Source organism: Myotis daubentonii, chromosome 3, assembly GCF_963259705.1.
Source record: "Myotis daubentonii chromosome 3, mMyoDau2.1, whole genome shotgun sequence".
NCBI lineage: Eukaryota > Metazoa > Chordata > Mammalia > Chiroptera > Vespertilionidae > Myotis > Myotis daubentonii.
In genome coordinates this window covers 47,598,919-47,611,867 of record NC_081842.1, presented here as the reverse complement: position 1 = coordinate 47,611,867, position 12,949 = coordinate 47,598,919, and the positions used below count along the sequence as shown (strand labels likewise).

The window sequence follows — 12,949 nt, the reverse complement described above, 5'->3', positions numbered from 1 at the left end:
CACAAATTTTTGTGCACTGGGCCTCTAGTGTATATATAAATATATTCCTGTGGCACTTTGTGCATAAATCTTCTGTAGCTCTTAGCAGTCACCTGACCTGTGGTATAAAGTGCTCAGTCAGTTCTGGCTAACTTAATGAATCTCCATGACTTTGAACATGAAGTTCCAACCCCTCTTAAAGGAATAAATTTTTATCCTCCTCCATGGGGGACAATGGTGTCTCTGCCTCACAGGAATATCAGAGCCCAAGTGAAAGATTCAATATAGTAACAACAACAACAGCAATAACTTTTCCTACTCACTTAGCACTTTGTGATTGACAGTGTTCTTGAACATGCAATTTTGCATTTTAGTCACATAGCCATGTTTGGGAAAGATAAGAATGAGTCCTTTTAATAGGTGTGGAAATAGAGAAAGAGGGAGGTAAAGTGACTTTTCCAACATCACTAGCATTAAGTGCCCATGTCAGATCTAAAACCCAAGTCCTTTGAAGACAGGCACTTGGGCTGTCCCAGATTGAATAATTGCTATGTTTATGAAAACCTGGCTCTAGTGGGCCTTTCAACGCCTGCCTTTTAAGATTTGAGGGTGCAGACCACAGACCTCACACCGGTAGCAGTGAACATGGAAATCACGATCCAGAGCCACAATTCGGACAGTCTCCTCCTGCCCGGGGGCTGGCATGATAGGCTCCTTGCACACAGAACATCGAGGGGCAAATTTCCTGAAAACAAAGAGATAATTCTGGTTAGGTACTGAGCATAGACAATGACAAAGAGGTAAAACACAAAGATTAAAATAAAAGAATAAAAGGTGTAAATTGAGAGGATATTTGATCTATCATTCTGTGACCTTAAGTAAGTCATTTTCCTTCTTTGGTTCTGCTTCCTCAACTCTAAAATAAAGGACTTAGACTTACTGACTGTTGAGGTCCTTGTAGAACATAAATATTATGATATTGGGTGATGTGGGGGAGTGAGAGTGTGAATTGCTTTTGCATGAGAGCACCTGTGAGTTACTGGCCATTTGGTATGTGGCATGGAATTCACTTGTGAACAGATTCCAAACACACACCCTGGGCTTGGGCAAGATCACCTGAGGGGAAAACATAAGTCCCGGAGGTCCCTACTTGTCTCTGCTATTTGATTCTAGAGTTTTGCATGTGTTCCCCAGACCTGACCAAACTGTTCTGAGCTTGATAACTTTGCCTCCTTCCCAGTTATCAGAGCCTCTTCTTTGAAATGTGTCTTGAATTCTAGGAATTAAACCTCAAATGACTATTTTTCAAAATAACAGAGGTTAGTGAGTTTAAATACTCTTTACACCAAACTTACTATGGCCAAGTCTTCATTTCTTACATTTTGCTTATGTAACAAAAAACAAGAAAGTTATTAAGAAGAATCAGTCCTCTATTCTTAGCCTCTTGGTTGGTCTAGATCAGTGATGGTGAATCTTTTGAACTCGGCATGTCAGCATTTTGAAAAACCCTAACTTAACTCTGGTGCCGTGTCACATATAGAAATTTTTTGATATTTGAAACCATAGTAAAACAAAGACTTAAATTTTTGATATTTATTTTATATATTTAAATGCCATTTAACAAAGAAAAATCAACCAAAAAATGAGTTCACGTGTCACCTCTGACATGCGTATCATAGGTTCACCATCACTGGTCTAGATGGTAATCTTCAGATGTCCAGTGATCTGGACAATGAAACAATTTCTTCTCAAAGTCACTTAACAGAATGATGTATGGACAGGCATTGATGTACAATGACCTGATGTGGGTCCAGGTATTCATGCAGGACTGGAAAGTTCAAAAGTTTAAGTTTTCAGAATCAGTTTAAAAAGTATAGAATTGCCCTAGCTGATTTGGCTCAGTGGATAGAGCGTCAGCCTGTGGACTGAAAGGTCCCAGGTTCGATTCCAGTCAAGGGCACATGACTGGGCTTCCGGCTTGGTCTCCAGTGGGGGGCATGCAGGAGGCAGCCAGTCAGTGATTCTCTCTTATCATTGATGTTTCTAAAGGGTGTCCCAAAATTCACGCAAGAAGTAATTTTGATAGAAAACACAGGTTTATAATGAAAAATTGTAAATGTTTTATTGATAAAGTATACAGTATAGGGTTATGTATGGAATAGCATATCGGGCAAATGGCCTCCACGGCTTTGCTGGCACATACGCACTCTTTTGTTGAAAATTTACATGACCGTTTTGCATAAATGTGACTGAATTTCGTTGATACAGCGCTCAATTTCCTCCTTCAAGGTGTAGGTGGTCGTAGGCTTATTGGCATAAACCTTAGACTTCAAAAAACCCCAAAGGAAAAACGTCCAATGGTATTAAATCGCAAGATCTGGGCAGCCAATTCTGACACCAAAATGGGAAATTACATGACCAGGAAATGACTCATGCAGTAATTGAATTGTTTCTCTGCCTGTATGACATGTTGCACCGTCTTGTTGAAACCACATGTCGTCCACATCCATATCTTGCAATTTAGGCACAAAAAACTGCATTATCATGTCGTAATAGTGAGCACCATTAACTGTTATTGCCTGAGCAGCCGCATTTTCGAAGAAAAATAGTCCGATGATGGCTCTAGCCCAAAATCCGCACCAAACAGTGACACGTTGTGGATGCATTTGTTTCTCAACAATCACTCGTGGATTTTCTGAACCCCAAATGCGACAATTTTGTCGATTAACCAAGCCATCAAGATGGAAATGAGCCTCATCAAAATTCAGCCACATTTATGCAAAATGGTCATGGAAAATTTCAACAAAAGAGTGCGTATGTGCCAACAAAGCTGTGGAGGCCATTTACCTGATATGCTATTACATACATAACCCTATACTGTATACTTTATGAATCAATAAAAAAGTTACAATTTTTAATTATAAACCTGTATTTTCTATCAAAATTATTTCTTGCATGAATTTTGGGACACCCTTTATCTCCCTCTCCCTTTCCCTCTGAAATCAATCTTATATAATAAAAGGGTAATATGCAAATTGACCCTAACAGCAGAACGACTGGGAATGACTGGTCACTATGACACACACTGACCACCAGGGGGCAGATGCTCAATGCAGGAGCTGCCCCCTGGTGGTCAGTGCGCTCCCACAGGGAGAGCTCTGCTCAGCCACAAGCCAGGCTGCCAGCTGCCAGCACAGTGGTGGTGGCGGGAACTTCTCCCGCCTCCTTTGCAGCTCTAAGGATGTCCAACTACAGCTTAGGCCTGCTCCCCGCTGGCAAGTGGACATCCCTAGAGGGCTGCCGGGCTGCCAGAGGGATGTCTGACTACCAGCTTAGGCCTGATTCCTCAGGTAGCAGGCCTAAAGCAGGTGGACATCCCCTGAGGGGTCCCAGACTATGAGAGGGAACAGGCTGGGCTGAGGGACTCCACCGAATGCACGAATTTTTGTGCACTGGGCCTCTAGGAAAATTATATTTAAAAAAAAAGAAAAACAAGAAAGTTAAAGATTTGTTAAGTTTTGTTATTCTATAATGGATTTTAGCACTTCTGAAGGCTAAGTTTACATGAACACAGAAGCACTTACATCTACATACACATATATGTACAATTTTGAGGTTAACTGTTGGTGAGCAATTTTAATATTTCTTAATATTTCTTACTATGACCGATAGCCCTAAGAATATTTTTTTTTCTCATAACAGATTAATAAGAGGCAAATATCAGCCATATATCCATCTGTATCTGGCATTTAGGGGTGGCATTTGTGAAGGCATGAAATGAGACATGCTTTGAAATAGGTATGAATAAGAAGTGAAAAGATAAAAAAAGAAAAACACTGTGCAACTTTCTTTACTTGTGGTAATGGTTTTAACATTGATGATGTTAAAATTTACTTATTTGTGGTGAGACTTAAAAAGAAAAAAATGATAGTAATCTATATTTTGCAGAGCACTTTATGGTTGTCGAAGCATATTTACGTATATTATACTCTATATGTACATATTAATTTTCCTGGCAGCACCCATAAGGCAATCTGCATGGCTGAAATCTAAAAGACATATAAATTAAGCAGTAGATAAATTGATTGCTATGAAAGAATAATTAAAAGGATCATGGTACAACTGCAGCTGTAATCAGGGTTGTTATAATTGGTATTTTACACAAGAAGTTTATACTCAGAGGCAAAAAAAAAAATGCTTTGGACTATCTGGTTATTTTTGAATTTGGGTCACCAGTAGCAAAATGAGAAGGCTTCTAGAATCAACTGCGAAATTTCATTTCCCAAACCCATTTGACTATAAATTCTGTAAGGCCAGAAATATGTCTTGCCCATCACTGTATTTAGGAGCTTTACCCAATTTCCCCCAGTGGGGTTACTTACTCCTCTAGGATATCTCATTGCATATGCTTATTATAGTAGGAATCATTTGCATATCCTTGGGGACCACTAAATTGTGACCCTCCATAAGACAGGTTGTCTGAGTCCCCCAAGACAACCACTGTGACTGGTGCAGAGAGCAGAAATTCAGGCTATATCCAATGTAATGAAGTAGCTGCATTATTTCTCCATAAAAATATGTTACATGGGCCTTTATGTTCAATCTCAAGGTCCTTCCTTTTTGGAAAAGCATAAACTGTATTCTTACTGAGTAATGATTTCTTCCTACCAATTGGCCTCATTTCCATGAAGAGAAGAAGTAAAGGCAAGAGGCAGGAAGTGGTTTCTGCAGCCCCCACTCTGTTCATTGGCCAGCGTTTCAAGGACTGTTCTAAATCCCAGGTGGTCTATTTCAAGGTTCAGCTCACTGAGCAGACAATGATAATAAAAAATATAAATTTGATAACACTTTTGATGGTTAAAATAGCTACCATTTATTGAGTGCTTATTATGTGCCAAGCCCTGTTAAGCACTTGACCTTGTTTTCTACTGACAAGCAATGTTATGAAGAGCTACTTTTCTCATTTCTACTTTATAGCCTTGGTAGCCAAGGCTCAGGGAGGGATGGTCTTAATCATCTTGTGTCCTGGCACATTTCTGGCAATCCACAAATGGGTGCTGAGGAAACAAACAAATGGCTCAGTGTAATATGCATGATAAGAAAGCACAGATTGTGGAATAAAGGCTCAATACAATGAAAGGGTCAGTTAAAGAAGCCTGTTTTTCTGGGCTCACTGTGCTAGCATTGGGAGTACAGGAATAAACTGGGACTGCAGAAATCAGACTGGTGAGGGAGTTCTATCTATTTCTACTTGATATATATATATATATATATATATATATATATATATATATATATATATATATATATATATATATAATCTCCTATTATAGTGAAAAAATCATTTACGGTGATTACTATGAAAGTTTATAGATGTGTATGTCCATGCATGTGTATTTTTATCACTAGTCAGACTATGTTGAGTGTTATCTATAGCTAGTAAAGGATACAAAGTGAAATATGGGGATGGGGAGGGATTGAGATCAGAGAAAGCTTCTTAGGGAAATGACAATTAAGTTGTGCCATTAAAGATGGCCATTTAGGTGAAATGGGAAAGTGTGTGTGTGTGTGTGTGTGTGTGTGTGTGTGTATGTGTGTGTGTGTTGGGGATGAGGTACAGTCAGTCTCCCTGGAACTGCATTTGAGCAGTCCTCCAAAATGACATATGCGAAAGAGTTTCTATCTAATAGGCTGGAGGACTTGAGCCAAACCTGACTGCAGGTGGTTATGTAGGGGATGTCCCATTAACAAGGCCTTAGTATTTCACAGGCTTTTACTCAAAGTGCAATCCAAGACCACCTGGATGATTGTCAGAAATGCAGAACCTTAGGGCCCACCCCCAACCTACTCAATTAGAGCCTGCAGCTAATAAGGTCCCTGAGCACCTGGAAGTTTGGGAAGCACTGGTTGTAAGCAGGCAAAATAAATTCTTTCTCATGGGCTTCCTGTATCTCACGGTATCCCCATCCCCAAGCTACAGCCAAGCAAGTCTTCCTTGAATGTAGAGAAGCCTTTCCTAACTCCATACCCTCATTTATTGCCTGGGCTGTCCCTTCTGCTAGGAATCTCCTAGCTTCCCATTAAAAACACTCTTGAAATGCTGCTTCCAGAAGTTGCTCAGAGCCCAGGGCCAATGAATCTCTTCTGACTCTGGCTCAAGCTTTTGCCCATGCCTATCTCCTGGCTGTGAGCCCTTCCAGCCCGATATCACACATATTCTGTACCCTCCTCCTGACGAGCTCCATGCTGACAAGAGGCTTTTCTCTATGTATCTGTGCATTTTCAACTTAGGCAATTTCTCTCCTTGAGCACTTAGTACAGGAATGAACACACAGAAACCTCTGTGTTTACATTTACATTGAATTAAAATACATTTCCTAAAACCTCACAAAGAGAGACCTATTTAGAATGACCAAGAAAAAGCACCCCCCCCCCCCGCAAACTATTTGCAGAAGAAGTCTGCACTGCCCTTAAACTACCCTCTACTTAGTCTTGCTGTGCCCTCGTGCCACCCCCCACCCCCCTGCCCCCACTTCCTGGGTTTGATTGTTTTTTTTTTTTTGGTATATGATTTTATTGATTTTAAAGAGAGAGGAAGGGAGAGGCGAGAGAGAGAGATAGAAACACCCATGAGAGAGAAACATGAATCAGCTTCCTCCTGCACGCCCCCTATGGGAGGTTGAGCCCACAACCCAGGTATGTGTTCTGGCTAGGAATGGAACCAGTGACCTCTTGGTGCCTAAGTCAACACTCAAATACTGAGCCACACAGGCTGGGTGGGGTTGGACTTGTTAGCTGTCTTGTGTTCTAGTACTTTCAAGGCTCAGAAACAGAGTTCTGTAAAATTTTCTCATATTTTTCTTTGAGAAATGGGGAAAAATAAAAAAGAAGCTTTCCCCCCCTAAATCCTTGCTAATCATACAGACAACCTATTTTTTAAAAATAATTTGTGTTTTAACATACCACTGAATTAGTGGTGGTGGCAGGGAAACAGTTGGGGGCTTGAATTTTTTTTTTTTTTTTTTTTTTTAGTTGCTCAAGTCTGCTTTTCTGGGGCATTCAGACTCACACACTTATGTCACCAGTTGCAAGTCTCTAATTATGCTCCCCACTTCCCGAAATGAAAGATAAATGCGTAGATACAAACTTCCATTTGTCAGAATTGATTTCCTGTTTTAATCGAGGGTGTAATCTATCATTCTTTTTCGAAACATGTGTGCTCTGATTATATCTACCACTCTTTCTTGGATTAGGGTAAGTCTAAGAAGGAAGAGAAGCAGTGACAGAAACATACTCCCCATTGGTATCTTTTCAGTTCCCTTAAATAGATGCAGGTTTTTGTTTTTGTTTTTTCATGTGTAATTACAAGCTAAAAATATCGATAATGTGAAGACAATTTATGCTGTGAATGCCCTTTCAAAGTGAGGCCTTCCTTGTCTAATTCAGGTGGAGAATTTCTGCTTTATTTATTTATTTACTTATTCAGCCTCACGTCTTTTGGTGAGGTTTTCACTTTCTTTGCTACTTGGAAAGCGGTCAGGAAATTCATTTTTAAACTATGAGTCTCAGGTCCCCCAACTGCTTGTGGCAAATACCTCCTGGTTGTTGACAATCAACAGAGCGGTGAAAATGAACCCACAAGACTGCACATCTGGAGGCCCTAGAACGGATAGCCACACTGGTGAGCCATACATACCTCATCTCGTTCAGAGCCTCAGACTGCCTGCCTGGAAAGCCACTGCCCCACAAACATAGTCCAGAAGGGCTCTGCGTCTACTGTCTACAAATCACATCTAAGCTTTCATATGGTTCCTAAAAATATGTTAACAAATGTGACCAGCCAACGACCCAACTAACAAAGTGGTGAAATAAAAATAAGCAAAACCTAAAACCATAGAACTTTCATGAAAATCCAAGCTATCATAGAGGAAAGAGGGACCTGCAATGAAAGAATTGCGGAAGTGGGGACATATTTTTCCAGGCCCATGAGTAATTGATCTTGACCTTCAGGCTCTACTTTCTAATCCTCCTCAAAAGACTGCACAGTATTACATTCATTAGAAAAATATCATGGGAAAGAGAATGCCTGGGTGGGAGAAGAGGTGAGGGGAGGGTATGAATGTGTTGATGGTAGCGTTAAGCTGCCTCTATGTATGTGAGAGGCTTTCATTAGTAAAGACTGAACTATTCTCTGTGTCTTTGCCCCATAGTTTCCTATCTGTTGAGTGGCAGGATGGAGAAAGAACCCCTGGCTCAGAGAGAATCCTGGGCTGTTATAGCTGGAGACCTTAAGATAGGGTCTAGTCTAATGACCAAACCAAAGAGCTCAGAGAAATTGAGCAATTTGTTTAGTCACACATGTTCAGTTTCAGGCCAGGGAGGGCTAGCCCAGGGTTCTGCCCCTCTCCAGTACAAATCCTCTGTAGCTGAGTGAACTTTCTCACAATTACAGCCACACAAAGATGCCAGGAACAAGCCCCAGGGAAGCTGTGAAACAGTGGACAGGCTGCCAAGACCACTTGGACCACCTGATACAAATTTCTGCATTGCACGAGGAGGATCAGTAAATTCTTTTGAAGGCCCATCAAAGCCTGAGATCCCATAGCTCCAAGAGAAGACTGTGTGGCTCAGGTGCCAGGCAATGAGAGCAGATTCTGAGACTGGCAGGCTGGAGGCAGGAAGGGAGATTGCCTACTTGTGGAAGTCCTCAATGCAGTGGATGAGGCCGCCAGCATCCACGGTGAATGGGATCCCATCCAGGCTACGGTGGCACATCACACAGGTGAAGCAGTGAGGATGGTAGGCCTTCCCGGTGGCTCGGAGAATCCGCTCCAAGATGGGCTTGGAACACACACTGCACTGCTCCAGGGTATTCTGGAGAGAGAAAGAACAGTGCTGATGATGAGGTGGCCCTTCCACAGTGACTTACAGCATGATGGGCACTGTCACAGGACACACTGGCTTGGATGCTCACCACAGTCAGTACTTTTATAATCTCTATTCTAGAGAGAAGGAAACACAATCAGATGGATCACATAGTTTTTCTCATGTTATAGAGTGTGGACTTCTTCTGCAAATGTCAAATTTAAAACATGTCTTCTGACTCCTCCCCTTGTCCCTTCCCACTACAGCCAGGTTGATGGCAGACTTTTAGATAAAGGCCCACAGAGGACGTATTTCTGGCTTTCTTTCAATAGTGCGATTTTGCCATTGTAGTGCCAAGGCAGCCATAGACGTACATAAGCAAATGGGCATCATTGTGCTTTCATAAAGCTTTATATACAAAAGCAGGTGGTGCTCTGGATTTGGCCCATGCTGTAATTTGTTGACCCCTGAACTATCCAACTCAGGTTTTCCACTGGAAGAATGCTTCACTATTACTTCTAACATTCGCTTCATCATCAAAGACCTAGTGGGGTCATCAAGGACCCTAACATTTTCCAGTGTGGTCTGCCTGGTAACAGACTCACAGAGCATGCAGGCGGCTGATCCCAGTCATAGCGCAGCACAACCAATGAGGCCAGTGATCATGAATACTTGATTCAAACATCAACTCCAGTTTAGTACTGTAAGCTCTCAATGGAAATGTTGAACCTAGAGGGGTTCAAGTTTTGAGAGATCAATTAAGAAAGTCAATTTATCTGGCTGAAAACATATACTGAGTTTTAAAAATAAATACCCCTCTGCCCCCATAAAGAGGATACCCTTTATTGAGTCAAGCCTCTGAAAAACTGATAAAATTAGCTGTTAACTTTTCATCCTTCCCTAGAACTTCATGTGCTCTTTCCTAACAACCATGTTTCACATGTAATATGCTATATTCCAACTGAGATGTCTGGACTGAGTCACTGAGTTTACAATCTAGAATAAACCTGGGATGGGTGGCTGATGAGAAAGATGCAGAACTAGAAGGGATATGGAAATTAAGGAGTAACTGCCCTCATACCAGGAGAACCTTTAAATGGCCATTAGGCAAGAAGTACCTGTGGGTAGATAACAAATGTATTAACGTCTCAACTACAGCAATGGTCTCCGATGGGCTTCCTTATTTGCATGTTGCTTCTTTTGTGATACTTCCCTATCCCCAAAGTGACTGCCAGTTTCCTTTCCAAACCACAGATGTAACCAAATAATTTTCCTGTTAGCAAAAACTTCTATGGCTCCACAATGTAAAAAGAGCTAGTTCCATATCTGACATTCAACCTCCCTTTCTAGGCTGAGTTCCTTAATGTCCTGGACTGCTTACACACACTCACACCTATGAGAAATCTCCATGCTCCTGCGCATTGGCTAATTAATTGCAATTTGCCATATTGACCTTTTGAAGTATGGGTCAGAGGGCAACTTTACAGTCAAGCTTTCCTTGATGTCTTCATTTGGAATAAACTGGTTCTTTCTCTCCCCTTCCTGAGCTTTGGTGCCCACAGTGTTCACTTGTATTAAAATTATTTGCACAGATGTCTATTTCCTCAACTAGACTGCAATTGCCTTAAGGGCTGGGACTATGTCTTAAGAATGTATTTCTCTATCCCATATTACACCTAGTATACTACCTGAAATAAAATCAGCAGGGTGAATGTGTGCTAAAAGAATGAAGGGAGGCATATTGTTTACACCTCACCTTGCAGCACACCATTGGCCTGACTCCCCTGACTCAGGAATCTCTCCTAAGATGAATTAGTAAATTCATCACTGTCCTCTCATCAAAGCTGTGGTTGCTGGGGTTTCTGAAATTGCTCAGTATGCCTCTGGTCATAGTCTAAACTCATGGAAACTATCAATCTCCCCCCTAACCCCTCCAATTTTAAAGTGGTAAAATTAAAATAGCAGAAAAACTTAAGATGCAAGTCTGGAGACAATGATGGTCTGGACAATGAAGGCCTTGCTACTTTTCTATCCTGGTGATCTGAGCTAATGTGGCTGGAAACCGTCTTCCTGAGACTTGTGTTTTGTTCCTCTTGTGGGTTTTAACTTTTTAAGTTTTTTTAAGGGCAGCCTGTAATGGAGTTGAACAAACCAGAAAATGCTTGACCAGAAAATGTTATTGTTTGCTTTGAGGCTTGGCTGCAAGTTTCAGCCAATTTACTTAAAACCATCATGACCTATAGAAGCACCGTTTAAAGGACAGGTAATCTGAACATTTCTTCTATAAAGGCAAAACTGTCTAAAATATGCCTAAAGTGACACTATTGTGAAATGCCCACATATGAGAAATTAAAGGTTCCAAGAATGTAGCTGTTAGCCTAGACTAGGAAATGGTATTGGAGGACAAATTAACCTTGTCTATTCAGTTCCCTTTACTGTACTCATCTCCTTTCAGACTTCAATTGGTCCACTAGGACCCTTACACATATATTCTATTAGAGAAAGGATAAAGACTCTTACAATGTCAGAGAGGAGGGCACTGAGCATTCCTGTAGTCCAAGCCTCTGATTTCAGAGGTGAAAAAACAGACCTGGAGCCCTGATGTAGTTGGACCTGGGCCATGGAGTTCAATAGGGGCAGATGTTGGACTGGCATTGTTCAGAGAGGGATCGGATGAATTCATTATGTAGCAATAGAGAGAGGAAGTTGCTAGATAAAAACTGTGAGTTATCCTTCTGGTTTTGTCAACATGCAGTGTACAACCTTGGGTAAACAATTTCTTCTCTCTAGACCCCAGTTTTCTTGTCTGTAAAACAATGATTAATTTTAACTCTGCAATTTTATTACTCTGTGCTACATCATTGTTAACAACAACAGGAAAAGGCCAATGTTTCCAACACTAGCTATATACTAGAAACAACTGGATAACCCCTCGTTTGATATGTGAAAGGAAGGTTCATGTATTAGAATTCTACACTATGTAACATCTACTCTGTCTGGAATTTCACTTGGAATTCCAGAAATTGCTGTTGGTAGAATTTCAAGCACCATAGATGATCTTTGTGTCTTCACAAAGTAGATTAAAATGAAAAGGTTAATAAATAATTTTTAAGAAAGTAAAACAAAAGAAGGTCTTCAAGCAAAAGAGTGGAAGAAGGATGTCACTAAGTATATCTACTCAAATCACATTTGTATGTGGAGTAAGCATGCTGTGATTGATCAATGGCGAGGTAGAAGAGAAGAGCCTACTCCAGCATAAGAACCTTCAAATGCAGGAATGTGTTTCATGAGCTGGCTCTGGATCAGCCTCTGCTGCTCTCCCCACAGCCTCCACCTTCCTGCTGTCATGAGCTTTCTGCTACATCTTTCATAAGCTATGTTCTACAGGCTCAGACTGATTCATATCCTTTCTTTTTTGCCTCGGGAATACCTAGTCATTCTTCAAAGTTAAGCTCAAATGTTACCTCTTCTGCACAGCCTTTCCTAATTTTCCCTCTGCTATCCTCCAAGAAAATAAGTCACTTCTTCCACTCCCATAAGATTGTATAATGTTTCTCTTATGACACTGAATGTAATGTACTTGATTTAATGGTATGACCAAACTGAGCCCACACCTCCTGTCCCCACCCCCCCCCCAACAAGGAGCCACAGGCATAGGTTGAGTTTCCTAGGAAGCATTCTCAAACAGAGATTTGCACATGGGAAGTTACTGAAGAGTGTCTTTGAGATCAACACCTGTGGGAGAGTGCAGGAAGTTCCTGAGTAGAGGAGTTGAACTAAGATGCAGTTACAACAAAGGATTCTGAGGGTTCCATGGAATAGTCTGGAGCTGGAATGGCCATACAGAATTGTTCTTCCTTGAAACTAGGGGATAGAGAACTTACATCACTGCACCTTGAGTGAAGATGAAGTTCCCTTGAGGGTAATTAGCAGAGAAGGACTCAGCTATGAACCATCAACTGCCAACAATCCCAGCATCTGGAGGAATGAGAGCCTCAGTCCTGAAGAGGGATCTGGGCAGTGTATTACAACATCCCCAACAGCAAATATCCTCACCCATGCCTGCATAGTCCATAGCACACAGGAGACAACTGGTAACCAGCTA

General features: G+C 41.2%; 1 protein-coding gene across 13 annotated transcripts in view; it reads right to left on the bottom strand.

Moving 5' to 3' along the window:
- LPP (LIM domain containing preferred translocation partner in lipoma) overlaps positions 1–12,949 on the bottom strand; it is a 665,671-nt gene that overhangs the window by 16,680 nt on the left and 636,042 nt on the right. For all 13 annotated transcript variants that reach the window (XM_059687357.1, XM_059687363.1, XM_059687359.1 and 10 more), the window contains 2 exons: positions 8,675–8,853; positions 604–724 (listed from right to left, as the gene is read on the bottom strand). In XM_059687357.1, the coding sequence (XP_059543340.1) occupies positions 604–724; positions 8,675–8,853 (300 nt within the window). The remainder of the gene's footprint in view (positions 1–603; positions 725–8,674; positions 8,854–12,949) is intronic.